The sequence below is a fragment of the Danio rerio genome, chromosome 16 (genome assembly GCF_052040795.2).
Source record: "Danio rerio strain M-AB ecotype USA chromosome 16, GRCz13ab, whole genome shotgun sequence".
NCBI classification, from domain to species: domain Eukaryota; kingdom Metazoa; phylum Chordata; class Actinopteri; order Cypriniformes; family Danionidae; genus Danio; species Danio rerio.
The window spans coordinates 15,603,990-15,630,939 of record NC_141036.1 but is presented as its reverse complement, the minus strand read 5'-3'; the positions used below and the strand labels follow the sequence as shown (position 1 = coordinate 15,630,939).

The 26,950-nt window shown below is 38.6% G+C and overlaps 1 protein-coding gene across 14 annotated transcripts in view; it reads right to left on the bottom strand.

Annotated features, from left to right (window-relative positions):
- The window catches only part of col14a1a (collagen, type XIV, alpha 1a), a 320,593-nt gene that overhangs the window by 68,165 nt on the left and 225,478 nt on the right, over window positions 1-26,950 (bottom strand). For all 14 annotated transcript variants that reach the window (XM_087286725.1, XM_087286726.1, XM_087286727.1 and 11 more), the window contains 3 exons: window positions 25,221-25,363; window positions 21,770-21,879; window positions 554-712 (listed from right to left, as the gene is read on the bottom strand). In XM_087286725.1, the coding sequence (XP_087142851.1) occupies window positions 554-712; window positions 21,770-21,879; window positions 25,221-25,363 (412 nt within the window). The remainder of the gene's footprint in view (window positions 1-553; window positions 713-21,769; window positions 21,880-25,220; window positions 25,364-26,950) is intronic.

The window sequence follows — 26,950 nt, the reverse complement described above, 5'->3', positions numbered from 1 at the left end:
AAGTTTGTATAAGCCCACTCACTGTATGAAACACATGAGTGTGTACATATTTGTTTACTGACATCTGACATCTTTATTTATGAACTGAACATAACATTTAAATAACACAAAATCATACCCATGCATGCATCTAACATGATATTTAATATCAGTGCAGTACCTTTCCTAATAAAATGCTAACACATTTTGCAGTAATACATGTTTTTACGCACATTTATTCATTTTTGTTTTTGTAAAAATTATATTTGAATAATATTTGCAATGTTTTATCATTTACACTGGTTTGAATTATCATTAATCATCAGTATGGTTCTCAGTTTATAATAATATTTTTGTACATTTATTATTATTGACAATTAAATATTCATCATTAAGGGTCATTTTTATTAAAAAGCTTTTAAAATGGTCATGAGTCATTTTAAGTCAACAGAAGGGTTATTACTTTGCATTATAGAATTAAAAAGATGGCCTTGTAAGCTTACCTACTGGAGTAATGTGTTATTATGATATCTGTTATTTTTTGTCCGCTTGATTTGTGTACTGAAAGTCTTACCGGTGCTGAATTGTCTTTCCGTCCCCGTGATCGGACCATTCGCCCTAGAACCTCCACTCCATCAATGCTGATGTTCCCTGCGGCATTGATGGATTTCTCTCCAACTGTCTTGCAGTCGATCACCACTTTAGCAGCAGTTTTGCTGATGGCCACATGAAGCTGCGTGGGACAAGAAGAGACAAATAAGGTTTAATGGCAAATAGGGATGTTCTGATGTTTATGGAGGATAACTATTTGAGAGACATAGTAAATATAGTTGAGTGTTAAAGAAGATTAAAAAATAACTAAAAATAAAACTGAGAATCGTTGTCTTAAACAGACAAACCCCCTGCTTTCCTAATTACTATTCTTCATTCATCATGTTCAATTATAAAGATGTTTTTAATATTTATATATGTATGTATATGTATGTATGTATATATATATATATATATATATATATATATATATAGTATATCAAGAAATAGTATCAACTTAAGCACATACAATGATAAAAAAACAAAAAAAAAAAAAAACATACCAACAAATAAAAAGGTAAATAATAATGTGGCTTAACAATAACTACTATTGTACAGTCACACAATACACTCTACTTTGCATTTAGGAAAGAAAAAAAAAGTCATTTTGCTGGAACAAGGACTTGGTCAATAATTGACAGCTTATATGTATATATGTTCTTGAATATATTTCCTAAATGGGTCCTCAATTTTCTTAAACTGGTTAGATGAACTTCTATACAGTCAATTTTTTTCCAACTTTACGAAGAAGTGGACATCATGGATCCACTGTGTTGGGGTTGGAGGTTTCTGATTATAAATATGTTTATTAATTACATTTATAGACATTTTGTTATGTATACAAACACATTTTAGTAAAATACAGTATAAATTTTCAACTTAAAATTTCACCTAAAGTGATGTTTAACTTTTTGTTTATGTTAGATGGACGAGCCCCCAATTTTCACTGTTACATCCCTGATGTTAAGTGTTTAGGAGTGAGAGTAACAGTAAAAAGTTTAACGTTGGTTGGGGTGAGTGTGGATCAGTCCCTTGCCTTTATAAAGCCTTTATTTTTATAAAGCCCTGCCTTTATTTATTTATTTATTTTTATGTATACATCAACCCACCAAATTCAGTTAAAGTATTTATTAACAAAAATGTACAATGTTAAAACAAAAACAGAGAAGCAAAAATTCAACTTCAGAAGGGGGAAAGGCCAAAACAACAAACAAAAGTACACTCTAGCTAGTTAGGGAAGTAAAACTGTTTAAACTGAGAAAAGTTCAATTAAATTAACAACAGGAACGTGCAATAACTCTCTAACTAATCATTAACAAGAGAAAAATAGGGATGGCTGATATGAAACTGACGTTTCGGCACTGTACAGAAGCATGATCCAAAACACTCAGGTCACGTGATTAAGCAGATTAGAATCACCCAGGTCACATGACTAAATCGATTCAAAGCATTGGTCATTTCAGAAGCGTAGCCTAGTGGACCGTGTGCATGCACAGAGTAATTGTGCAGCAAATGGCCAGAGTTCAAACCCAAAATACTGGAAATTATAACTTGATGTATTTTAATGTTACTTTTTCTGACCAAACAAGAAATTTTTATTCACAAAGTGTTCATTCGAATGTCAGACCAATGTTAAAACAACACGTTACAAGAACAGAGCATTTACAAACTAACAGCTGCATCACCCTGAATTTTAACCCGCCTGCTAGTCTGGAACTCACAGCTTCAATAAATCACTTGAAGCCTAAGCAAGGGGTTTAAGGGGACACTCACACAATGCTATCCGAACTGTGCCTATGCCCGTTTCCCGGATCGTTTGAGAAGTTTGAGTGCTCTGAATCGGGTTCAGGCGCAGTTCAGTTGGCTGGCTCTGGCCCGGCTGGAAGAGGTGTGCCAGAGCATGGTTCACTTGGGCTTGAAGTACGCTTGTAGTGTGAATGCAAAGCGTGCCTGAGTCTGAAACTGAAGACGAGATGTAACTTTTAAGGGATTGTTTAATTTGGATTTATTAATCAATCTTACTGTTCAGTAAATGCAAACTGTTCTAGTTTATTAAAGACGCAAACCCCTCACTGCAAGACATCTGCACCTTCAGCAAACCTTTTAATACCTGCAGCACGAGGACAATATGACTGTTTATGAGTGTCAAAAGTGGCTGATCTGTTCGGTGAAATATTTCATTGCATGTCACTGCATATGAAACGACTAAAACGATATAACTAAAGAAATCTTTACTGTGCTTAGCAAGAGCGCTTCTTAAACCAAACAGCGCATCATCAATGGCTTAAGTGAGCTCAGGCTCGAATGCAATGTGAGTTCGGGCTGTTGGGGGAGACGGAAGAGGGGACAAGCCTGCTTCGGCTCAGTTCAAGGCAACTGTACACAACTGTACTTGTGTGAGTACACCCAAATACCTCTTTTTTTCTTTAATTGTTTCTTTGCTGCAGCTATTCCAGAGCAATACATAAAAATGACCACTAGGTGTCACTGCAGAATCCAGTCTTAAAACATTTCAAAGCTTTAACACAATTGCTAAGACGGTTTTAGCGTTTCATGATGCCTCAATTTGTCCACGACTAGAGAAAAAGTGTTTTAGAAATGCAATTGGCACCCACCTTCCAACAGCTTTCAAACACAAAGTTAAGTTTCAAAAGCAGATTGTATGTGGTTTTAAATGCTTTACAAACTTCAAAAAGTAAACCACCACCGTACCAATACACTTTCACACCACAACCTGGCAGGAGAGAAACCACACTATGGAAGCAAGCTTGAATGTTGTTTCAACTGGTCAGCTTTTAAGCTTGCAGGGCAATGAGCAGCAGGTGCAATTAATTAACCTCCTCTCCTCCACACTTAGCTGAGAAACAGGTAAAAGAAAGATTGATGGAGAAAATAATCCAACCACAACAATACATTCAAAACACCATGGAATGTAAATATGCTCAACACTGAATGCTTAATTAAAAGCTCAGAAACTTACAGTAGATAACTACACACAGCTAAGCATGTTTAGAGGAGTGCTGGTGTTTTCATGTATTTCCAATGAGGTTGTGTTGCATTGTTTGCTATTGTCAGCCACAGACCACAATATAGCTTCTTGACTGAACTCGCACAGCTGTCCAAAACCACAGCAGCACAAGCTAATATACAAAGTTAACAAAAGTTCATATTTGTGCGTCAGAGCAGATTTCAGTATGAGACAGCACACGTCGCCTGGTAATGGATTTGGGGTCTAAAACTCAATTTTCTCCAGTTCACTGAATGCAATTGTAAGCGCGAGTACGGCTGATAGCAGACTCAGACCAAGCTCATTATCGTCACGTCTCACATTAACGTCAATTATAAAGCCTTATGAAGGGAGGCTGTTTAATACTCACAAATTAAACTTCTCTATCAGGGCAGCGAAAACAGCCTAAGACAGATGGAATTCACTTTCAGTCTGGCAAATGTGGTTTTTAATACTGAATATCACCTTTCATTTTTGAGGAGCGGCAGGTGCTTCTGCAGTGAAAGCCAATTAGACTGTGCATCTGCAGCAGAGATGGGCTGTTTAGGGAGAAACGGCTCCATGTGTTTAACCTGAGAGTGTGTGTCTGGACTGCTCTGGCGATGGACATGATGAGCTGTTAAGCAGGAGTGAGAGGTCAGTTTTGCTCCTGTTTCTCCTGGTCACATCTGCCTCGCGATCAATTTCAGAATGAATCTGTTTCCAGCATGATGAACAGGCCAGTTTCACACTTCAGGCTTCATGACTGTCAAAGCCAGCTGATCCTGGCCACCTTTTAAACATTCACTGATTGGCTGTACCGTAAATTTTATTATTGTTTTAAATTATGTTCTCTATTTTTTTTTTTTGTAAATGAGTTCTTATTTCAAAATAATTAAATATGCAATTTTTACTATCATAGACCAAAAACTTATAACAGCTATTACCCCCGTATATATCCCCCATCCCTCACCCCATGCACATCAGGAAACACAGAATAACTGTAGTTTAGACCAAGCAGGTAAATAAATTAAATTTAATTTGACTTTCATATTATCCTATAAAATGTTAAGTGTCTGAGTTTCCCGATCAATAGTTGTATTGGGCAGAGACAATCCGATAGCCACTGTTTTTCTTTTGAGGAAGTATGTATATTAATATTAGAAAGACACCAACAAAAGAGACAGTTCCTTTTCTTGGAGCTTTATATTTCCATTTCACAACTAATATTGTTCTCTTTAAACATATGGAACCGTGCTTATCTATTTCCCACATGACAGCACTATTTTTTTAATTGATTTTCAGCGAATACACAATTTGAAAATCAATATAAATAGATAGAATGGGCACAATGTTTTAAGATAAAAAAATAAATAACCAAGAAATGACACTTTAATTCTAGATTCATAAATTCAGTTTTACTAACATTTAAATTATATTAATCAACCAATAATATATATATATATATATATATATATATATATATATATATATATATATATATATATATATATATATATATATATATAAAATATATATTAATATATATATAATTTGACAAAAAAAGCCAAACACCTTTTTAAAAGCAGATGTCGTGATTCATGTGCTTATGCTTTGCCATGTAATTTCATTGTTCTGTTTTCTAGCCATTTGTTAATGTTTATTAGTTCCACCTCCATCTGTGTCTCTCCCCTGTTTGTTATAAGTTTAATCCTGTCTTGTATTTCTTGTCTTGTATTGTAACCATTCCTCATCCTGCCTGTGTTTCCGTGTTCCAGTTCTTGATGTAAGTGTTGCTGTAAATAAATATATAACAAGTTTTAAAGACAAAGTTGACACAGATTGGTTACAACAGTAAAAGCTGTTGATCTGTGTTCATCAACAACAATAATAAAAAAAAAATTGCCAAGAACCAATATTAACTGATCATAAATGAGAACTGAAACTAAAAAGACTGATAGCTGGAAATGTAGCTTTTTTATCATAAGAGTAAATAATAATTTTAAAATATGCATTAAAAGAGCTAAGAGTTATTTTAATTGAAAAGACAAATATTCTACAATATTACAGTTTGAAATTATTTAACATTAACATACAGTTTTGTCATTCTTTTTCCACACATCCTTAACCTAAACCCAAACCTCACAGAAAACTATCTACATTTTCTTTTAAAAATTCTGGATGATTTATGAGTCATTTTCCTTATGAAGATAAAAAAAATGTCCACACAAAGTCATAATTTACTATGGATGTCAAGATCCAATCAATTGATCGTAAATCGGGCCAGATCACACAGTTTCAGACTCGATCGAAATCAAAGATGTTACCTCCCAATTAGTCCTATATATATGTATATGTATACCTGACCGGTGAGCCGTCTGACAAAAAAGTGCCATTCTGAATCAAATCAGCAGGATGGCTGACTTTAATTGCAGTTCGGCAGTTTCACTTTAACTTATGAACATTTCATTCATGCCGCCATTACAAACTGGGGTATTACTGGTGAGCGTGTTATGGAATCTAATAACAAAGATGGAAAGAGAACGGAAAGAAAAAAAAACTTTGGTGTTTCGCAATGTGTGTGTGTGTGTGTGTGTGTGTGTGTGTGTGTGTGTGTGTTTGTGTGTGTGTGTGTGTGTGTGTGTGTGTGTGTGTGTGTGTGTGTGTGTGCGGTCCTTTACTGACAGCCTGGTGTGTATCTTATCGGAAAATAATGCAAAAAGTCCTACATGATGGTGTTTACTGATCGCTGTGTTTACTTTGATAATGCCACTAATATCTGCATACTCCACATGTCTTAGTTCCATTTCTGTTTAGTTCAGTTATGACTTTAGTCAGATTAAGGTAATCAAAAATCATTGTTTCGAGCTTATGTAGGCCTGCAGTTCAAAATTCTTGTTTAACTGAAAAAATAGTTAGTAAACACAAGTACATCTTATTGGAAATCATTTATTTTCATCACCAATTATCATAGTTGAACAGTTTCTCAAGCAGTTTGTGATGCATTTTGGAAACAGGAGATGAGCCAGTGGTCTAATGCGCCACCTGGCTTGAAAAAACCTGTTCTCAAAGATTTATTATTTTGGTAGCACATATATTCTGAATATATATATAAAATTGATAAACAATGATCTAGCCCTCCTTTAATATATATGTATTATAGAAGTATTATAGAAGTATCTGTCACAATCACCAGCGATCCAACAACTAGAGATTGCTGGTAAACACCCACATTTACATTAATACAAATCCGCAATGTTATAGACTACAACACCCAGTCATGAAACACACACACACACACACACGCACATGCACACGCACACGCACACACGCACACACACACACACACGCACACACACACACACACACACACACAAAATCGGTTCCAGATCCTGACTGATTACACTCTCACAGCTGCTCAAGGACTGATTCATGGACTATATAAACAGCACAAACACTCACAATGTTGCTGAGTCTTGTCTACTGTCTTAGTGACATTACAGCGCATTTTCCTTTGTCTTGTTTTGCCGTGTTTTGATCCTCGCTTTGTTTATCTGTGCAAATGACTCTGGATTGCTCGTATATATCTGTTTGCCTCTATGTTAACCATTGCTTACCTGACCTCGCTAATGAAGCTGCATTTGGATCCGCAACCTGTTGTCAGTGTCACTTCCCCCGTTACAGTATCGAATTGGGTTTCGGTATAAATAGATACTTAAAATCAAATGACTCGAACTCTAGGGCCAAAAAACTAAATCGGGACATCCCTATAATTTACTGGTATTGCTTTAAATTGTGGACACAGACACACACATGCATAGACACACATGTTCAGTTTCATTGTTATTATACTGTCCAAACTGTACAGTACTCAAGCCTCACAGGTAACTGGGTACAGTTTTACCTTCTGGAAAAAAGTTTTATGGCAAAAGCGGCAGAGCCAGGAAAGCATTACAGAAAAAGCCTCTTTAAGGCCAGCCAGTTCATCCGATGACCATATTCTTATTCAAGCCTCAGGCAACTGAGGTCCAATAAATACAGTCCAACTACATGGGAAAACAGTGATATCTGGATAACTTTCTTTTTTATATAAAAATCTGAGTTCCAATCAATAATAATCTAAATAACATATTATTTTAAATTGTATCTCTTACATTAAAATTATGCAAAACAACATCGATGTTTCATATATGGTATACAATCAGTAGTTTTTAGTTTGTTTGTTTATTTGTTTGTTTGTTTTTTAATTATGAGACCAGATTGGACATTTAAATTAAAATCAGAAAAGGACTGGTACAACGGCAACAAAGGCAAAGTAGTATGTAAAAAAGATTTCTATTCAGAGTAATGAGCTTTCTGCTTCACACTGCCCAAACAAATGGCAACAAGCAGTGGTTGTGGGCTTTTGCTGGATTGGTGTGCACTAGCCATGTTGTTTAATGAGTAGGTGTGAGAATATCTGGTATGCTCTAAGTCTTTGAATTAAACAGCAGACTTCTGAAAGTTGCTGGTTATTGGTCTTGATTTTGATACATTTATAAAACTATTCTTTATAATACTAAATACTAAAACTTTATATTAATAATCAGCTTTAAATAGAAATACAGAAAGGCGTTTTCATTTTTTGAAAGTTGTCAAAAAGATCTTGGAATTATTATTGTTGTTATTATTATAATTATTATTATTACTATTATGATGATGATTATGATTATGATGATGATGATTATTATTATTATTATTGTTGTTGTTGTTATTATTTATTATTATTATTATCATTATTGTTGTTGTTGTTGTTATTATATAATTTTCTATTTAGCAATAATAATAATATTATATTAATATTATTAATAATAATAATAATAATAATAATAATTATTATTATTATTATTATTATTAGCTGTTGTTGTTGTTTGTACTATTATTATTAGTAGTAGCATTGTTGTTGTTGTTGTTGTTGTTGTTGTTATTATTATTGTTATTATTATTATTATTATTATTATTATTATTACTATTATTGTTATTATTATTATCATCATAATTAATTAATTAAATTTTTTATATGTTTATTTTGCTATTTCTTTGCTATTTGTTTTGCTATTTAATTATTATTTAATTATATTATTATTTAAATATTATTTTTACTACTACTACTACTACTACTACTACTATTATTATTATTATTATTATTATTATTATTAGTAGTAGTAGTAGTAGTAGTAGTAGTAGTAGTAGTAGTAGTAGTAGTAGTAGTATTTATTTATTTATTTATTGATTTATTTATCCAATTGAGAAAATGAGAATGCAAATATATATATATATATATATATATATATATATATATATATATATATATATATATATATATATATATATATATATATATATATATATATATATATATATATATATATATATATATATATTGCTGGTACTCTCTGATTCACTGCTTTATATGTGTACCCAACTATGAAGACCTCTGCTGCTCAGAAACATTGAATTTTTCCCTTTTATTTTGCATTGAACTTTGAGCAAACAGTAACAATACACACTAACTAAAATTGCAAAGATGAAGTCATCATCTATGCCACCTTTAATAGTGCAAAAGGCACCTTCTATCTTTTGATCATTCACACAAACATCAAGAAATGGAGGCACCAATGGTATTCAAACGAACCAAATTGGAGAAAAGTAAACGACATTATAGATACACCTATAAAAGCGTGCAATTGAAAAAAAAGCCCATTCTTTCTAAACCTCTATGCCTTTTATGTTATTTATGCACAACCACAGCCTGATATGCCGTGTTTTGCTTAGGTCAACCTGCTTGTATCAGCATTTCCTCAACAAATACCATACACTGTGCTCACCTTGATCGTAAAAGCATGGAAACACCAGCAAATAACAGGCAGAAGATGAGCCTCTGAAATATCTGAAGCGTAACAGCAACCCTTGCGACCTTGCAAAATGACAACGTCCGAGCTCTGGCTTTAGAAAGTGTGGAATAAGTCATGGTTGGGTTGAGAAGAACGGGCCGTTTTTTTAATAGAGTCCCGGACCCTCTGCTCACATCATCAGGATCTCATCCAAGTCGGGGGTTTTGTTTAAAAGCTGTCATAACAAGTCAAGCCAACTGTGAGTTGGACGGGGTCAGCGGCATTGAGGACAGAGAATAGCTTTACACTGTGGAAATCAGATCAACTCTCAGCTTCAGCCGCAAAGCCCTCAATATGAATCTCATTAGCAAGCAGACTCGCTCTATAAAAGAAGATTATATTAGTTTGTGTGCTGCATGCTCACTTAAATGCAAATAAGGAATTGATGTAGCATGGCTTTGTTTGTGTTTGCTACTTTGTTAAACAAATTAGACTTTTTGGTTATTTATTTATTTATTTATTTATTTATTTATTTATTTATTTATTTATTTATTTATTTATTTATTTATCATTTGGGTCAGTCTTATACAATGTAGCTTTTGTTAAAATTTGGAATAAAAAATGTCATTTCCTCCCATAAATGCTGATAGTAAATGTCAGTTCTGCCTTAGAGTTGAAGTCAGAACTATTAGCACTCCTGAATTATTAGCCCCCCTGTATATTTTAATAGAATGAAGATTATTTCACACATTTCTAAACATAATAAATTTAATAACTAATTTTTTAGTAATTGATTTCATTTATTTTTCCATGATGACAGTAAATATTATTTTACTAGATATTTTTCAAGATAATAATATCCGGCTTAAAGTGACATTTACAGGCTTAACTAGGTTAATAAAGCCAGTTAGAGTAATTAAGCAAGAAATTGTGTAATGATGGTTTGTTTTGTAGGTAATTTAAAAAAATGTGCTTAAGGGGCTGAATGAAAAACTACTTTCTAGCTGAAATAAATCAAACAAGACTTTGTCCTTAAGAAAAAAAAAAAATTATATGAAATACTTAGAAAAAAATATTGATTTGTTATCGTTCACATCAGACACACCAGATTTACATGTTTAGTCAATGCAAAGACGTAAAAAGACATCCTGCGACACTATTCATGCCAATGAGGCTGCGCAAATGACATTCGCACCAGGTTAGCCAATCAGAAGCCTGCTCTTGTATGGATGTGATAATGACATAGCGCGTGTTGTTGGTGTCCCGAGAGGAAATTGTCCTGCCGACACCAGACAACAGCTCATCAGACTGGGTTCAGTCTGAAGCACCGATGAAAGCTTCCAACATTCAGTTACAGTTTCTGGAGGAGTTTATGAACTCACAGAGCTGGGTGCAACTCTAAAGAATCTAGTGGACTCAGACATGGCGCCAAACGAATCTATGCTGTTTTACAGCCTTCCTACCTTTTCTCAAAAAAAAAAAAATAAAATAAAAATCACAGGAGGACTAATAATTTTGACTTCAACTGTACGTGGTGATAATAAAGAACAATTTGGCAGTTTTACAGTTGAGGTCAGAATTATTAGCTCTCTGAACTATTAGCCCCCCTGTTTATTTTTTCCCTAATTTCGGTTTAACGGAAATATTTTTTTCAACAGATTTCTAAACATAATTGTTGTAATAACTTATCTCTAAATAACTGATTTATTTTATCTTTGCCACGATGACAGTAAATAATACTTTACTAGATATTTTTCAAGACACGTCTATACAGCTTAGAGTAATATTTAAAGGCTTAACAGGTTTGGGTAATTAGACAAGTTATTGTATAACGATGGTTCCCCTTCGGTTGGGGAACTTCAGTGCCATAGAGTGGATTGATTGAATCCACGAAATGGGAGGATTCGGTTCAGAAGCCGCTTGTCTGAAAGAGTATTGAACGGGCCAATGAATGCAATGAATTGGCAGCGTAAGCTTGCACAGGTGTACTTCATTGCCAATTATCCCAGCATATAAGCACACCTGGAGCGAGCAGACGCCATCCTTTTCGCTTCAGAGACTTTCTGATCGAGTCGATGAGGGTTCCTCTTGCTGTGACCAGCGATTCTGAGCGAATGAGAGCATTCTCCCGGTCCAGAGTGTGTACACGCAGCGGCAGACGGTCGAGCTGGGTTTCTCCCTTGCCTGGCGTTCTTTGGGTTCGGTCCTCCAGAGCGGTGCGTATAAAGTTGCAAACTTCACAGAAAGAGCAACACAGTCGTGCAGCACGTCCTTTTCAGGACGGCGCTCCGACTGTGCGTTTCTGGATGCGGTGGTTTCCTGTCCTCGGATGATGGGCACGAGCACTGCGTTGCATGTCTGGGGGGTCCAGCATGTTAATGCACTGCTCGCGGGCAGTTCATGTCGTCATTGCGATGCCATGACTGTTGCGCAGTAAAGATCGCGGCTAGCCTTTGCAAAAGGGCGAACCACCCCAGTTGTCCCCTGCTCTGCAGCGGGCACTCGGGCAGATCTGAGGGTTTCAGCGAGAGATAATCCGTCGCCCACGGGCCCGCGGACCTCCCGCTCCTCTAAGCGCTCCATCCAAGCTTCGGGCGGGGGAAGCGATCCGTCTAACAGATGGTAGCCCTTACGCCCGATGACACCGGAGACCAGACGTCCACCGCGGCATCGGAGGGTGGGCTTTCATTGTCCAATGATGATCCAGACCCGCTCGCCCCCTTCGGGCTGGTGAGCGCTGTCACTACGGATCCTGAAACGGACATGTTAGCCGTGCTTTCCCGGGCTGCTTCGGCCGTGGGTTGGAGATGGTTTATCCCCCAGCTCCGCGGCCGGACCGACTAGAGGGGCGTTCCCTTCTTCCCGGAGGTGCACAGTAGGCTCACGCGGTCTTGTAAAGCACTTTTTTCTGCTCGTGCTGCGTGTCCCTCCACCCTAACCACTCTTGACGGTGGAACAGCCAGGGGGTATGTGGCGATTCCTCGGGTTGAGTGCGCGATGGCGGTAAATCCGCGCGGCGCCTCTTCTTGGCGGGGTCCGCCTCGTCTCCCATCCAAAGCCTGTAAGTTATCTACCTCCCTCGGAGCTAGAGCTTACATAGCTGCGGGCCAGGCTGCTTCCGCCTTGCATGCGATAGCCACCTACCAGCGCTACCCAGTGCAGGCGCTGGCCGAGCTGCACGAGGGTGGGTCCAACCCAGGCTTACGAGCTTCGCACCGCCGCCGACTTAGCTCTTCGGACTACTGAGTCCGCTGCGTGTGCGTTGGGGAGGACGATGTCCACATTAGTGATCCAGGAGCGCCACCCCTGGCTGATATGCGCGAAGTCGACAAAGTCTGCTTTCTTGACTTTCCCCATATCCCAAGCCATGTTCGGTGACACCGTCTGTGAATTCACCCAGGAATTCAAGGCGGTGAGAGAGCAGTTGGTGGGTGATGTCTTATCGGCGGTCCGTAGCCCGCTCCGCCCGCCGTGCCATTCATACCTGCTCCTCGCCGAAGGCGCCCACCTACGAGAGCTGCTCCGCCCCCGCACACGCCTCTGGCGAAGCGAGCACGTCGGGCACCTCGGAAGCAGGCAGCCCCCCTGCCCAGAACGCAGCTAATTCTGGCAACGGACCGCGAAGCGTCCCTGGGACAGGCCATCTGGAGAAGAGGGAACTTGCTCTTTCCCCGCTGGAGGGCGGGGCCCCATTTCCAACGGCACTTTTTACTGCCATGAAAACATTATGAAAGGGCACTTTTCACTTCCCCAGATGTGACAGCCCGAAATCTGCCAGTCTGGGACGCTATGCTTTCTAGCTTGCAGATTCGGTGCGTTTCGCCATTGGCTCACGAGCGCTGGGAGGACGGTCTCCTTTCTCCCACCCCTCGAGCCTCCCCTCCGGAGCTCGGGTTCGGAGTGAGAGCAGATATCTCACCTCCAGCTTTTCCGTGGGACCCGCGAGCTTCCCGGATCAGCACACCCACTCCGCGCTGCCCCACTGCTGGTACGTCAGCGATTGTAGCGATGAGTCCATTAGCGGGAGCTCTGCCTGCCTGGTTAGCGCGGGCCAGCTCTTCGCGGTGGCTCATACGCACAATCAGACTCGGCTATGCGATTCAGTTCGCGAAACGGCCCCCAAAGTCGCGGGTGTGTATTCACCAGGGTCAGCCCCCTGTCCGCCCCTGTCTTGCGAGAGGAGATTGCTGACCTCCTGGCGAAGGATGCAATCGAGCCGCTCCCTCCAGCCGAGATGGAGAGCGGGTTTTACAGCCCACACTTCATCGTGCCCAAAAAGAGCGGTGGGTCACGGCCAATCCTAGATCTGCGCGTTTTGAACCACTGCCTGCACAAGCTGCCGTTCAGAATGCTCACGCAGAAGCGCATCCTCTGGTGCGTTCGTCCTCTGGGTTGGTCTGCAGCATTAGACCTGATGGACGCGTATTTCCATGTCTCCACTCTTCCTCGCCACCGTCAGTTTCTGCGGTTTGCGTTTGAAGGTCGAGCTTGGCAATACAAAGCCCTCCCCTTCGGGCTCTCTCTGTCTCCGCGGGTCCTCACCAAGCCCGCGGAGGGTGCCTCAGCGCTGAGGGTGCTTCGGCTGATTTTTGCCCTCTCTCGGAGCAATTGATTATGCACAGAGACAAAGTGCTCTGGCACTTCCACCTGTGGGGGTTTCAGGTCAACCGAGAAAAGAGCAAACTCGCCCCCGTGCAGAGGATCTCTTCTCTCGGGCTGGAGCTGGACTCGGTCACCATGGCAGCGCGCCTCTCCGGAGAGCGCGCTCAGCTGATGCTGTACTGTCTGAGAGAGCTCGACAGTAAAATAGTGGTCCCACTGAAACAGAGGCTCCTGGGACATATGGCATCCGCAGCCGCTTCATGCCGCTCGGATTATTCTATATGAGACCACTTCAGCACTGGCTTCACGATCGAGTCCCCAGACGCGCATGGCACGCGCGCGCACACCGAGTCTGCTGTGTCGCCGCGCCCTCAGCCCTTGGAGCGACCCCTCGTTCCTACAGGCCTGGGTGTCTCTAGAACAGGCGTCCAGTCTTGTTGTCGTTTCAGCAGACGCTTCCAACACGGGCTGGGGGGCTGTGCGTTGCGGGCATGCGGCTGCGGACCTGTGGAAAGGTACCCAGTTGCATTGGCATATCGCCTGGAGTTGTTGGCAATGTTCCTCGCTCTCCACCGTTTTTTTCCGGTGCTGGAGCGGCAACACGTGCTGGTCAGGACGGACAGTACGGTGGCGGTGGCGTATATCAGCCGTATGGGGAGTATGCGCTCTCGCCGCATGTCTCAGCTCGCCCGCCGTCTGCTCCTCTGGAGTCATCCGCGGCTGAAATCGCTGCACGCCATTCATATTCAGGCAAGCTCAACCGTGCAGCCGATGCACTCTCACGGCAGCCTTGCGTCCTGAAGAATGGAGACTCCACCCCGAGTCTGTTCAGCTGATATGGGCGCGATTCGGGGAAGCCCAGATCGATCTGTTGCTTCCCCCGAGATCGCTCATTGCCAGTTGTTCTTTCCCTGACCGAGTGCTCTCGGCACGGATGCACTGGCTTACAGCTGGCCTCGGGGCATGCGCAAATACGCGTTTCCCCCAGTGAGCCTGCTCGCGCAGTTACTGTGCAAGGTCAGGGAGGACGAGGAACAGGTTGCTGGTTGCGCCCCTCTGGCTCAACCGGACCTGGATGTCAGAGCTCTCCCTCGCGATAGCCCTCCCCTGGCAGTCCCTTCGAGAGAGCACCTACTCTCTCAGGGACAGGGCACCACCTGGCACCCTCGCCGATCTTTGGAGATTTTTAGACGCGAGGAAGACTTAGGTAACCTCCGATTGCGGTGGCTAATACCGTTACTCGGGCTAGAGCCCCCTCCCCGAGCGCGCCTATGCCCTGACGTGGAGTCTATTCACTGAATGGTGTGTCTCTCGCTGAGAAGACCCCCGTAATTTGCCAGATCAGCGTTGTGCTTTCTTTACGCCGAGAGAAGTTGGAGAGCAGGCTGTCACCCTCCACACTCAAGGTTACGTGGCTGCCATCTCCGCTCTCATAACGCGGTGGCTGGCAGCACCGTGGGAACGCATAACCTCATCATCCGGTTCCTCAGGGGCGCTAAGCGAATTAATCCACCCCGCCCCCTCTCATGCCCTCTTAGGATCTCGCCCTCGCTACACAAGCCGCGTCAGATCCCTTCGATCCTCGACTCAGTATCTTTCTGTCCCTGAAGACAGCTCTGCTGGTTGCGTTGATATCGATTAGAGGGTCGGGGACCCGGAGGCATTTTTCGGTCAGTGACTCGTGCCTGTAATTGGGCTTGCTTTCTCTCACGTCCTGAGACCCCGCCCGCAATATGTGCCCAAGGTTCCTACCACTCCGTTTTAATAAGAGGTAGTGAGCCTGCAAGCGCTGCCCTCGGAGGAGGCAGACCCAGCCCTTCTTTATTGTCCAGTTCGCGTTTTGCGTATTATTCGGACCGCACTCAGAGTTTAGATCATCTGAGCAGCTCTTCTTCTGTTATAGCGGTCGGCAGCAGGGAAGTGCCGTACCGAAATAAGTTCCCACTAGATTGTGGATGCCTTTCTTTCACTATCAGAGCCGAGATGAGCCGCGTCCCCCGAGAGCGCGTGCGCACTCCACTCGGAGCTTTGCATCCTCTCGAGCGCGCGCACGCAGCGCCCCTCTAACAGACATCTGTAGAGCTGCGGGCTGGGTGACACCCAACACATTTGCAAGGTTTTACAATCTGCGAGTGGAGCCGGTTTCCTCAAGGGTATTAGGTAACCCTTGGTGATTGAGGAAACAATTCGGTAGGGTGTTGAAACACGCTTGCTGCGCCATTTTCCCTAACACGGAGATAAGTGCGCCTTTTTATCTGTCAGTAAAGTTCCCCATCAGGTGAGCCCTGCAGATTCCTCCGTGGCCCCTAGCACTGACTCAGCGGAGGAGTCACTTGCTGGCCCACTACGTTGTAGGTCTGTCCGCTGGTCAGCCCGCGTTTTGGGTAAAGGTGCCTGCTATGCGTGATCCCCACTAGGCGATCCCATATGCTTATTCCGCCACGGTTAAGTCCCCCTCCCCTCGGCGGACCCGTGTCTTCCCTCCCCGCTAACCACTCTTTTGCTATGCGTACTCCCCCTTTTTAGGGCTAGTCCATATGTAAATTCTGCCATCTATCCCCCCTTGGGTAACGGATGAACTCCGCAGCGTCCTCCCTATCGGGATTGCACGCTTCCCAACGTACTGTCGTATTTTCCTAGAATTATCTAGATGCTCACGACTTCCCAAAAATATATCTAAATCCATAAAACTTCTGTTGAAGTAGGATAAATTAGGGCCAGGGACACGTTGGAGGACCGAGCCTCCCATGATGTGGGTGCGTCACGCTTGCTTGACAATCCCCTCATCGGGGGCGTTGGTAAGGTGCAGTCATTATGGCGCTTTCCATACTTCTCCCATTTCGTGGATTCAATCAATCCACTCTATGGCACTGAAGTTCCCCAAACGAAGGGGAACGTTCGAGGTTACAGAAGTAACCCTTCGTTCCCCGAGGAGGGGAACGGAAGTGCCATACTCCGTCGCCATAATGACTGTCCCTTAGCTGTTTGAAAGTCTCTTCAGCTTAAAAGGATGGCGTCTGCTCGCTCCAGGTGTGCTTATATGCTGGGATAATTGGCAATGAAGTACACCTGTGCAAGCTTACGCTGCCAATTCATTGCATTCATTGGCCCGTTCAATACTCTTTCAGACAAGCGGCTTCTGAACCGAATCCTCCCATTTCGTGGATTCAATCAATCCACTCTATGGCACTTCCGTTCCCCTCCTCGGGGAACGAAGGGTTACTTCTGTAACCTCGAACGTTTGTTCTGTATACTATTAAAAAGAAAAATAGCTTAAAGGGGCTAATAAGTTTGACCTTAAAATGGTTTATAAAAATTAAAAACTGCTTTTATTCTAGCAGAAATAAAACAAATAAGACTTTCTCCAGAAGAAAAAATATTATCAGACATACTGTGAAAAATTCCATGCAAGACTAAAATAAGTCATACCACTGGCAAATTCTGATTTAAAGTTTCTGTGCAATTGTACATGAAAGCTGAAAAATATATATATATTCCATGTGCATCCTCTTCTTGTCTTTAGTGAAATGCCTGCACTCTGAAAAAATAATATATGATGTTTGTTGTAATTATTTGTTTTTGCTTAAAACAAAATAAAATTTGTATGTGTATTTGTTTAAGATGAGGTGAAACAACACAATTCTTGATTTTTTGGGGTGTTTTTACAGTGTGCATGTGTCATTTCCAGTCAAAAAACCTTGCTGGTTGAATAAAAGTAACTTTAAGATAAAATTATAAAATTAAATTATCTTTGTCCTAAAAGTCTTTCAAGTAAATGTTAATTGAATAAATAACTTCAATAATAATTCAATAATGCAACTATGAAAAATATTTTCAAATGAGGGGAAAAATCTGTAATTTTTTTTAATTAAATAAAAAAAAAATTTTTTCATAATTAAATTTTTAAGTCAATTTAGTTTAAATTAAGAGGTAAAAAATTATTAAGTAAAAATGTGAGAAATACAATTGTGAAATAATTATGTATTATGTATTATGAAAATAATATCATTGCATTTAAACGTACTAATATTTCATTGTCAAGTATTATTTTAGCTTGGTTAAATCTAAAGATGTAACAACACATTTTAGTGTGTATTTTTCAAAAACAACTTTTCAGTTCTAGTAAAAGGTTAGTAAAAAAACGTAAAGTAAAGCAGCCTAAAGAGATTTGTTTGTTGTGTAACTTAACATTAAAAGTAAGACAAAGAAACAATGAAAGTTGACTTCAGAAAACTACTGAACGATCCATTAAATTAAAGACAGGTGACAGCTGAATTCTTCAGTGAAGGGATCTAAATTCTGCTTATGCTCCACCGTTTCGACGAGAAGCGCAGTGATTTATTATTAATTCTGAAGTCGAGTCTGTGCTGAAGTAATCTGTATTAATCTTGACGAGCTCTGCCAAGAGGGATTACCCACAAACACATCATAAGTGGCGTCAGGAGAAAAAAAAAACTACTCATAAACACACACACACACACACACACACACACACACACACACACACACGCACAAACACACACACACACACACACACACACACACACACACTGCATCAAAGGTACAACACGCTTGGCAAGAAAAGGGAATTATAAGCAAGCCTGGAATATATCAGAGAGACTCTTGAAACGGCTGGAAGAATGATAGAGAGCTCTTCAGCTCCACACATGTGAAGAAAGAACACAGAAAACTGAACAGGACAGGGCTTTCATAAGCCATTTTCATACTGTCAGAACTCTGTAGAGCCAACCTGGGTGAAATCATAATTGATATTCCCTGTGGACGCTTTAGAGCCATGGCTGACAGAATCAACTCCTGTCTGTCACCGATTCACACTGTGCACTTGTTGTTTAGGTTAAATTTTGTATAAAATGTTGGATTTTCAATTTAAGACTGGTCAAAATAAATATGCAAATAAATCAATCACATTGTTCGGTCAAAGACGAGTCGTCTTACTTTGGTGTGTGGAATCAAGTGAATTTGCAAGAGTGACTTTATCTACTGTCAAAATTATATGCTTTGTATTATCAAAATTATAATTATATACATATATCTTGAAGTCAGAATTATTAAACCCCCTGACTTATTAGCCCCCCTGTTTATTTTAACGGAGATAATATTTTTTCAACACATTTCTAAACATAACAGTTTTAATAACTCATTCCTAATATCTGATTTATTTTATCTTTGCCATGATGACAGTAAATACTATTTTACTAGATATTTTTAGGACACTTCTATACAGCTTAAAGTGACATTTAAAGGCTTAAAGGTTAATTAGGTTAACTAGGCAGGTTAGGGTAATTAGGCAAGTTAGTTTATAATGATTATAATTAAAATGGTTCTGTAGACTATCAAAAAAATATAGCTTAAAGAGGCTAATAATTTTGACCTTAAAATGGTTTTAAAGCTGCTTTTATTCTAGCCAAACTAAAATAAAAAAGACTTTTTCCAGAAGAAAAATATTATCAGACATACTGTGTAAATTTCCTTGATCTGTTAAACATTATTTAAAAAAAGAAAAAAATAATTCAAAGGGGGTTTAATAATTCTGACTTCAACTGTTTTCAAAAAACCAAGTAATGTTTAACGGAGGAAAGATTTTATTTATTTATTTATTTTATTTTTTTTTTACAAATTTTAATAAGTAATTTATTTTGTCTTTATCATGGTGACATTTTTTTTTACAAGATTCTAGTATTCAGCTTAAAGTTCAATTTTAAGACTTCACAATGATTATGTTTTCTAGGCAAATTAGGTAGATTAGGCAAGTTTTAGAATAAAAATATATATATATATTACAGAGACTAATAAAATTGACCTTGAAATTGTTTTGAAAAAATTAAGCTGCTTTTATTACAGGCAAGCTAATTAATAAATAATATGATTAAGTAATAAGAATTTCCCTGAAAGAAAAAAATAAAATACAAAATTTATACAACCATTATTCTGCACACATTCCATTTTTGTTGTTGTTGTTGTTGGTATTGCTTTACTTAAGAATGTAATGTATTAGAATACATGATCATTCATTCATTTTCTTTTCGGTTTAGTCCCCTTATTAATCTGGGGTTGCCACAGCGGATTGAACTGCCAACTTATCCAGCATATGTTTTATGCAGCGGATGCCCTTTCAGCCGCAACCAATCCCTGGGAAACACCCATACACACTCATTCACACACATACACTGCCAACAATTTAGCCAAATGTTTTTGGACTTGTGGGGGAAACCGGAGCACCTGGAGGAATCCCACACGAACACGGGGAGAACATGCAAACTCCACACAGAAACGCCAACTGACCCAGCAGAGCTAGGCTTGAACCAGTGACCTTCTTGAGGCGATTGTGCTACCCACTGTGTGACCTTGATGCCCTTACTAAACATTACTATATTATGATTCAACAAATAGCTTTTTGCTTTTGCTGACAACTAGATAGCACTTTGATGGATTGCATTAAAAGCATAAATAACTAAAATGACAAGTGTGTTGCGCTTCATTTTTGACAAACCAATGATTCATATAATTATTTCTGTCTTCGTGAATAATCATGTCATTAGATTTGGATAACATACTTAAGTCTGATGTGTGTGGGACAGAAAAACAAAATGGGACAAAAGTGGGATAAAGTTATACCATACTATATTTGTAAATCATTACCTAATGATTAAAGCTGGAAGCTTTATGAACCTTGACCAATAAACACTTTAATTTACATCATTAGCTAAGTATGTATACTATTACAAAATTCTTTAATCATGAGGCATTCAATAAACAGCAATTCAAGACATGTACAGTATGAATCAGAAAACTCATTATTTGTTGTTGATGTAATAATCATTAATGAATAGCTTATTTCTTCATGTGAGAAACAATGACTTGTAATAATATTTACATTACTGTAGTTACAAACAGGTACACTGGAAGTGTTACAAACTGATGACTAACAATTAAGACACACAGTTTCGGAATGACCTACTACATTACAGGTATAGTTGACCCCAAAAAAATTACATGTCCTCTCCATTTACTCACATTCAAGTGATTCTAAACTTTTATGAATCTAATGTTGAACACAAAACAAGAAATTCTAAAGAATGTAGGCATGTTAGGCTGTTGACTTCCATAGTAGAACAAAACATACTATGAAGGAGAATTCCGTTATTCTTGAGAATTTCTTATATTGTGTTCAACAGAAGAAAATAACTCTAACAGGACTTGGAGTTTAAATTTTTCAGTGAACTATCCCTTTAAGGAAGGTCTATTTTACTACAAAAAAAAAGGATTGGCTCACGTAACCCCTTTAAACAATGCAGAGGTTGCAAGGATTAACTGTTTAATTGCTACAGTGATGATAAATTTTAAATTAATATGACATACAAATGTAGCTGTGTCCAAAACTATATGAAAGCAAGTGAGAATGAGGCAAAGCAGACAGCTAAAATATACTAAAAACATCAGGGGTGTTCAGATTCGACAGTCAAGGCACAACAATAAAGAAAATGAGGTCACTTTCTGAGGGGAAATCGGTGTATGCAGCTGAATTTGGTCATTTTAGCACTGGCTGATTGTGGAATTAATTAACATAAACGTTGGTTACTATAATCCAAGTGTTTCCTAAGTCCAGCATGAATCATAACTTTCCCGACAAGAAAAAGAAAACCTCAGCCATCAGTTCAAAACACAAATGACTGTAATCGCGGTCATAGTTGGATCAGAAATGAAAGAAAGAACTGACCTTATGAAAACTGCCATAGAAAATCTTCTTAATTTCAGGTCCTTCGAAAGTCACTGTTTGAAATTCTCCCTTGTAGTCAGAATTGAAGAAGGTTAATGTTTTCCCTCCGTCTAAAAGGAGAGACAAAAAAAATTAAACTCAAGTTTGTTACATCTGTTATGGTGGCAGTTCTCAACTGATGTTTCACGACTGAGATTTTACATTGGACATAAATTCAGTGCTGTTAATTCCACAACTATTTATTCAATTAACTGTTATTTTTAACATGGGAACTAGCAGAATGATATGAGAATGGCCATGGCGGTTCTCATATAAGACGTCATACATTCAAAGCTCCTATTGAGATATTAAGCTTTGAATGTACACTAAAAATACAATCTTTTTGGCAATGCAGCCTATAAATATGTACAAGTTACTAGACCACCCGTGAAGCTGCGCACCTCGCTTTCACTTCACAAGCAGGAGAGCAAGGCTTTTTTATGCCACTGAATATGTTGTTTTGAAAGAGATGTCTGAAGTAAAGTTATGTTTTTGCTATCAGAAAGTTTTGTTTTTGTTAGCAGGATGTTGCTAGGCAACAAAGGCATGCATATTTCAAAGGCCCAGAGAAAAGTTGCAAACACTGAAATGCGTGCGGTAATGGTGGTCATTACCGCTATGGTAATTCAAGGTATAAATACTCAGAACTTTTGTAATTTTTTGTTGACTTTTGTTTTGTAATTTTAATAAAACAATATTAGGATCAAATATACACATGTTAAGGTAAAATCAAGGTATTATACAAAGCTGTTTAATAATTATTAAAAACGGTCAACAAGACCACCACTGCAGTTTTATTTTTATATATTGAATTAAGTGATGCTGGTTGTTGTCAAATAAACTTCAGCATTAACATGTTGACAAAGAATTTGTTAAAAAAATAGATTGATTTTAACCAGGGGTGCCCAATTTTTTTCTTATGTAGGGCCAAAAACCAAACTTGATTAAGGCTAGTGGGCCGAAGGTAAATATATTCCATGGGTAATTTCCTAATTTATTTAATAATATTTAAAAAGAACAAGAACATATTGCTTTATATAACTAATACAACATTTTTTTTTACATTATAAAATAAACTTATTACACTATTTTTGCCTTGATTTGTTCACTGATGTCTACTCTTCTGCATAGTCCTCTATTCGTCGAGAAATTAATGACATTTTTTAAAAAACTGAGTCATTCATAACATTTAATTGAAACATTTTATTGTAGCTCAGCTATAAAACAAACAAAAAAAGGTTTCGTCAAAATAGAATTGGTACTATCTTTTAAAGGCATTCGCCCCAACTCTCTCCATCATTCTCCCTCTCTTCTCAGATGAGTTGGTGGGCCAAATCAAAGGTTACATCTCTGATTTTAAACTATGGAGGCAATCATTTAGAATTTTTTTTTCTTATTTTGTAATTTAAAATCTAGTGACACGGTGGCTCAGTGGTTAGCACTGTCACCTCACAGCAAGAATGTTGCTGGTTCGAGTTTGCATGTTCTCCCTGTGCTAATGTGGGTTTCCTCCGGGTGCTACGGTTTCCCCCACAGCCTAAAGACATGTGGTGGAGGTGAATTGAATATACTGTATTGGCCGTAGTGTATTTATGTGAATGAGAGTGTATGTGTGTTTCCCAGAACTGGGTTGCAGCTGTGTAAAACGTGTATGCTGGATAAGTTGGCAGTTCATTCCGCTGTAGCGACACAATGAATAAAGAGACTAACCGAAGGAAAATTAATGAATAAATGTAATATCTTTGTTCAAATAAAACCCATATAACTATATATTCTGACCTTTATAAATATGTGCATGTTTTATTCTGACATTCTTAATTTATTAAAAATTACAAAACAAAAGAGTTCTGAGGATATTTTTACTTTGGATAGCCAAAATGGTGAAATTGATCTTTAATATACATTTCAGCAACAGCTACGTTTGTCCTGTGGCTTTGTCCTGTGTGCTTCTGTTGCCTAGCAATATTCTGCTAACAAAAAACATACTTCAGACATGCCTTTCAAACTTCCAAAATCAAAATGTAAACTGAGGTGAAACAAATTTGCTCTCCTGTTTTTTTTTATTATTATTATTTGTTAAAAACTGAATGATCTCTATATTATTACCCTCATTAATTTAGCATATTTAAGCCTTTAAGATGCACTTGGCTAATAATTTTGTCTTCAACTGTACATTAATTCTTACATAAAGTACCTCTTAAAATGTTCTTAAAATTAAACACAACAATGGACTGCTAGATTCAACAATAGGTTAAAAAAATCAACATGCCAATCTACGAGAACACAATAAAAAAAAATTTAAAAAAGCCGCATTTCAGTGATTTTATGCAACTTACAGCAAAAAAAAATTGTTGTAATGGGGAAACAATTGAAATTCTGGATATTTGAGAATTTGAGATCACCCCTCTGCATAAACACAAAGGGCTCTATTTTGACGGTCCATGCGCAGAGCGCAAAACACAGGGCGCAAACACTTTCAGGGCATGTCAGAACGCATTTTTGCTAATTTAAGGACGGGAAAATCTGCTTTGCGCCATGGCGCATATCCTAAAAGGGTTGAGTTTATTTTCCTAATGAGTTATAGGTGTGTTTTATATCCTTATTATATATATATATATATATATATATATATATATATATATATATATATATATATATATATATATATATATATATATATATATATATATATCCTTAAGATATTATATATTTTTCCTATGTAAAGATATTTGCGTATTGCTCTGCATCTTGTTTGTAGTGTGTAAGCCAGGCGCACTTTGCGCCAGATAATAGACCGACTTTGTTCTGTTCTAAAGATCAGACTATTTACAGTTTCTCAAAATAGCAACGCACCAAAACACGCCTGCTTTTTTAGACAAGAACACCTTTAGGCGTACATTTGAGTGCAAATCCATTTGCTATTTAAACAGCGTGGCGCAACACCTCAAAATGACCCTTGCGCCGAGCTAAAAGTAGCAAAAGACTATAGCGCCGCGCCTTGCGCCACATTGCGCCGGGTGTATGATAGGGCCCAAAGCCTTTGACAAAAGCCCTTTTCACACATACAGACTTTTAACTAATCAAATGAAATCACGTGTGAACAGACCCTTTTTAAAAATACCAGTAAGTTAGTTCAGTAAATTTTCTAGGTATTTACCGGTTTACTATGTAAAAGGGGCTAACAACAACAAAAGAAATGCACAGTGTTTTGTTCTCCATTAGAAAAGCACACAAGGCATCTTTTGCTATTGCAATTTTGCTTGATTTTATGCTTAGCTATCATAACTTGCATTAACTGAATCAAAATTTGCAATTCACCAGTTGACAACCACATTATAGTTAAAAATCTTTACACAATTACAACTCTTATTCAATAACTATTCAATTACGAATTTAAAAGAGTGACACTTACTATCTAGGATAATGCCCACAAGTGGCTCATTGTTTTTGTCGAGGATTTCCCATAATGCAAAAGGCTCCTGAGGTGTTTCAGGCAGAATGCGAAAGAGCATAGATATAGTGTAGTCAGATGGGAGGCCTTCAGGATGTAGATACCTGTCAACAGAAATCATACAAACAGACCATCAAGAGCTGTGCAATTGTCATCTTGTTCATACCAATGTACTACAGTGGCTAATTACATGAACCAACTTTCATCAATACGCATGAATTTAATCTGATCGCAGATCTGTTTTCATGTAATCTGAACACTGTAATCTGATTCAAATATATATTTAAATGTGTTTTATATACAATCAGATTAAAACGTTGCACTGTGCATGTGCTCTTGCGTTTGTGACATCACACTTGCAGAGCTTGCATCGATTTGATACAGCTATACAGTATAAACCTGATTTATACTAAACAATTCCTCCATATATTGAATTTAGAGTAAGACTTAAATTTTTTTTTAAATATTCAATAAAGGTTATAAAGCATTTTGAAGGCATTCAATTATTTAAGAATAATGGATTTGTTTTTTTAATGTCTTGAATTAGTTTTTGTTTGAACCTTAGTGTTTCATGGTACAGGAAAAAAATGAGCAATGATATCTATTAAGGCAGATTTACTACATTTACAAAAACAAAGGTGCAAATTAAGAAGGCAAGAATCAACATAGAAACTTCACACAAGTAAAGATAGCAGGAACTAATCAACAGCTGATGATGGAATGGCAACTTCAAACAGAAGGAAAGTGTTATCTGCTTTAGCAAAAAAACACAATAATCTCTAAGCATCAAGAGTCACTTGCTTAAGTTGCAGAAAGCATTGTTCAAAACTGTTCAAAACTAGACGTTAGTTCTATAAATGCTAACTTACTGTTATTCAAGAGTTCACACGTAGCAGGTGATTGATAATAATGCGTGTTTGGCATGCTGACCCGGGAGAGAACCATGAGCTCAGAAGATCTTCTAGCCTGGGGCTCTCTTCTGTTTCAGAAGGTTAGAGGGGAGTTTGAGCTCTGGTAGGTCTCAAGAGATACCCTGAGTTAGTTCTTTGGGCCTATTATTGATTATTGAAAGCTGTCACTGTGTGATTGACAGCTAACTGAATGGTATATGTTTGTGTGTTGAAAGTCAAGAACTAAATCCTCATATACTGTGGCAAATTGGTTTATTCACTTTACTTATGCAGCATGTATTTGGACTGTGGGTGGAAACCAGATAACCCAGTGAAAACCCATACGACCACAAGAAGAACATGTAAACTCCGTACAGAAAGTCAACTGACTCAAACTAGTGACCTTCCTGCTGTGAGGCAACAGTGCTAACCACTGAGCCACCATTCCGTTCTATCCTGGATTAATTTAGGAAAGGTGTGAATGAATAGGGGTAGAGGGGGGATTCTTCAAGATGAGAATAACTCAGGGAAGAAAAGTGTGTTTGGATTCATCTGATTGGTAAATCATGTGATAGCCAATATGGGACCAGTCATGGTCAGTCGTAAACACAAGATCCTCTCAAAATTAATTTGTAAATTAACTTTACTTAAAAATCATGCCATAAAACAATGTTTATCCATAACATAAATTAGTTTATTTATTGAAGTAGTCATAGATGCTACAAAGTACAATATAATTCATTCATTCATCTATTTATTCATCTATTCATTCATTTAGCAGAATGCCATTGCAATTACATC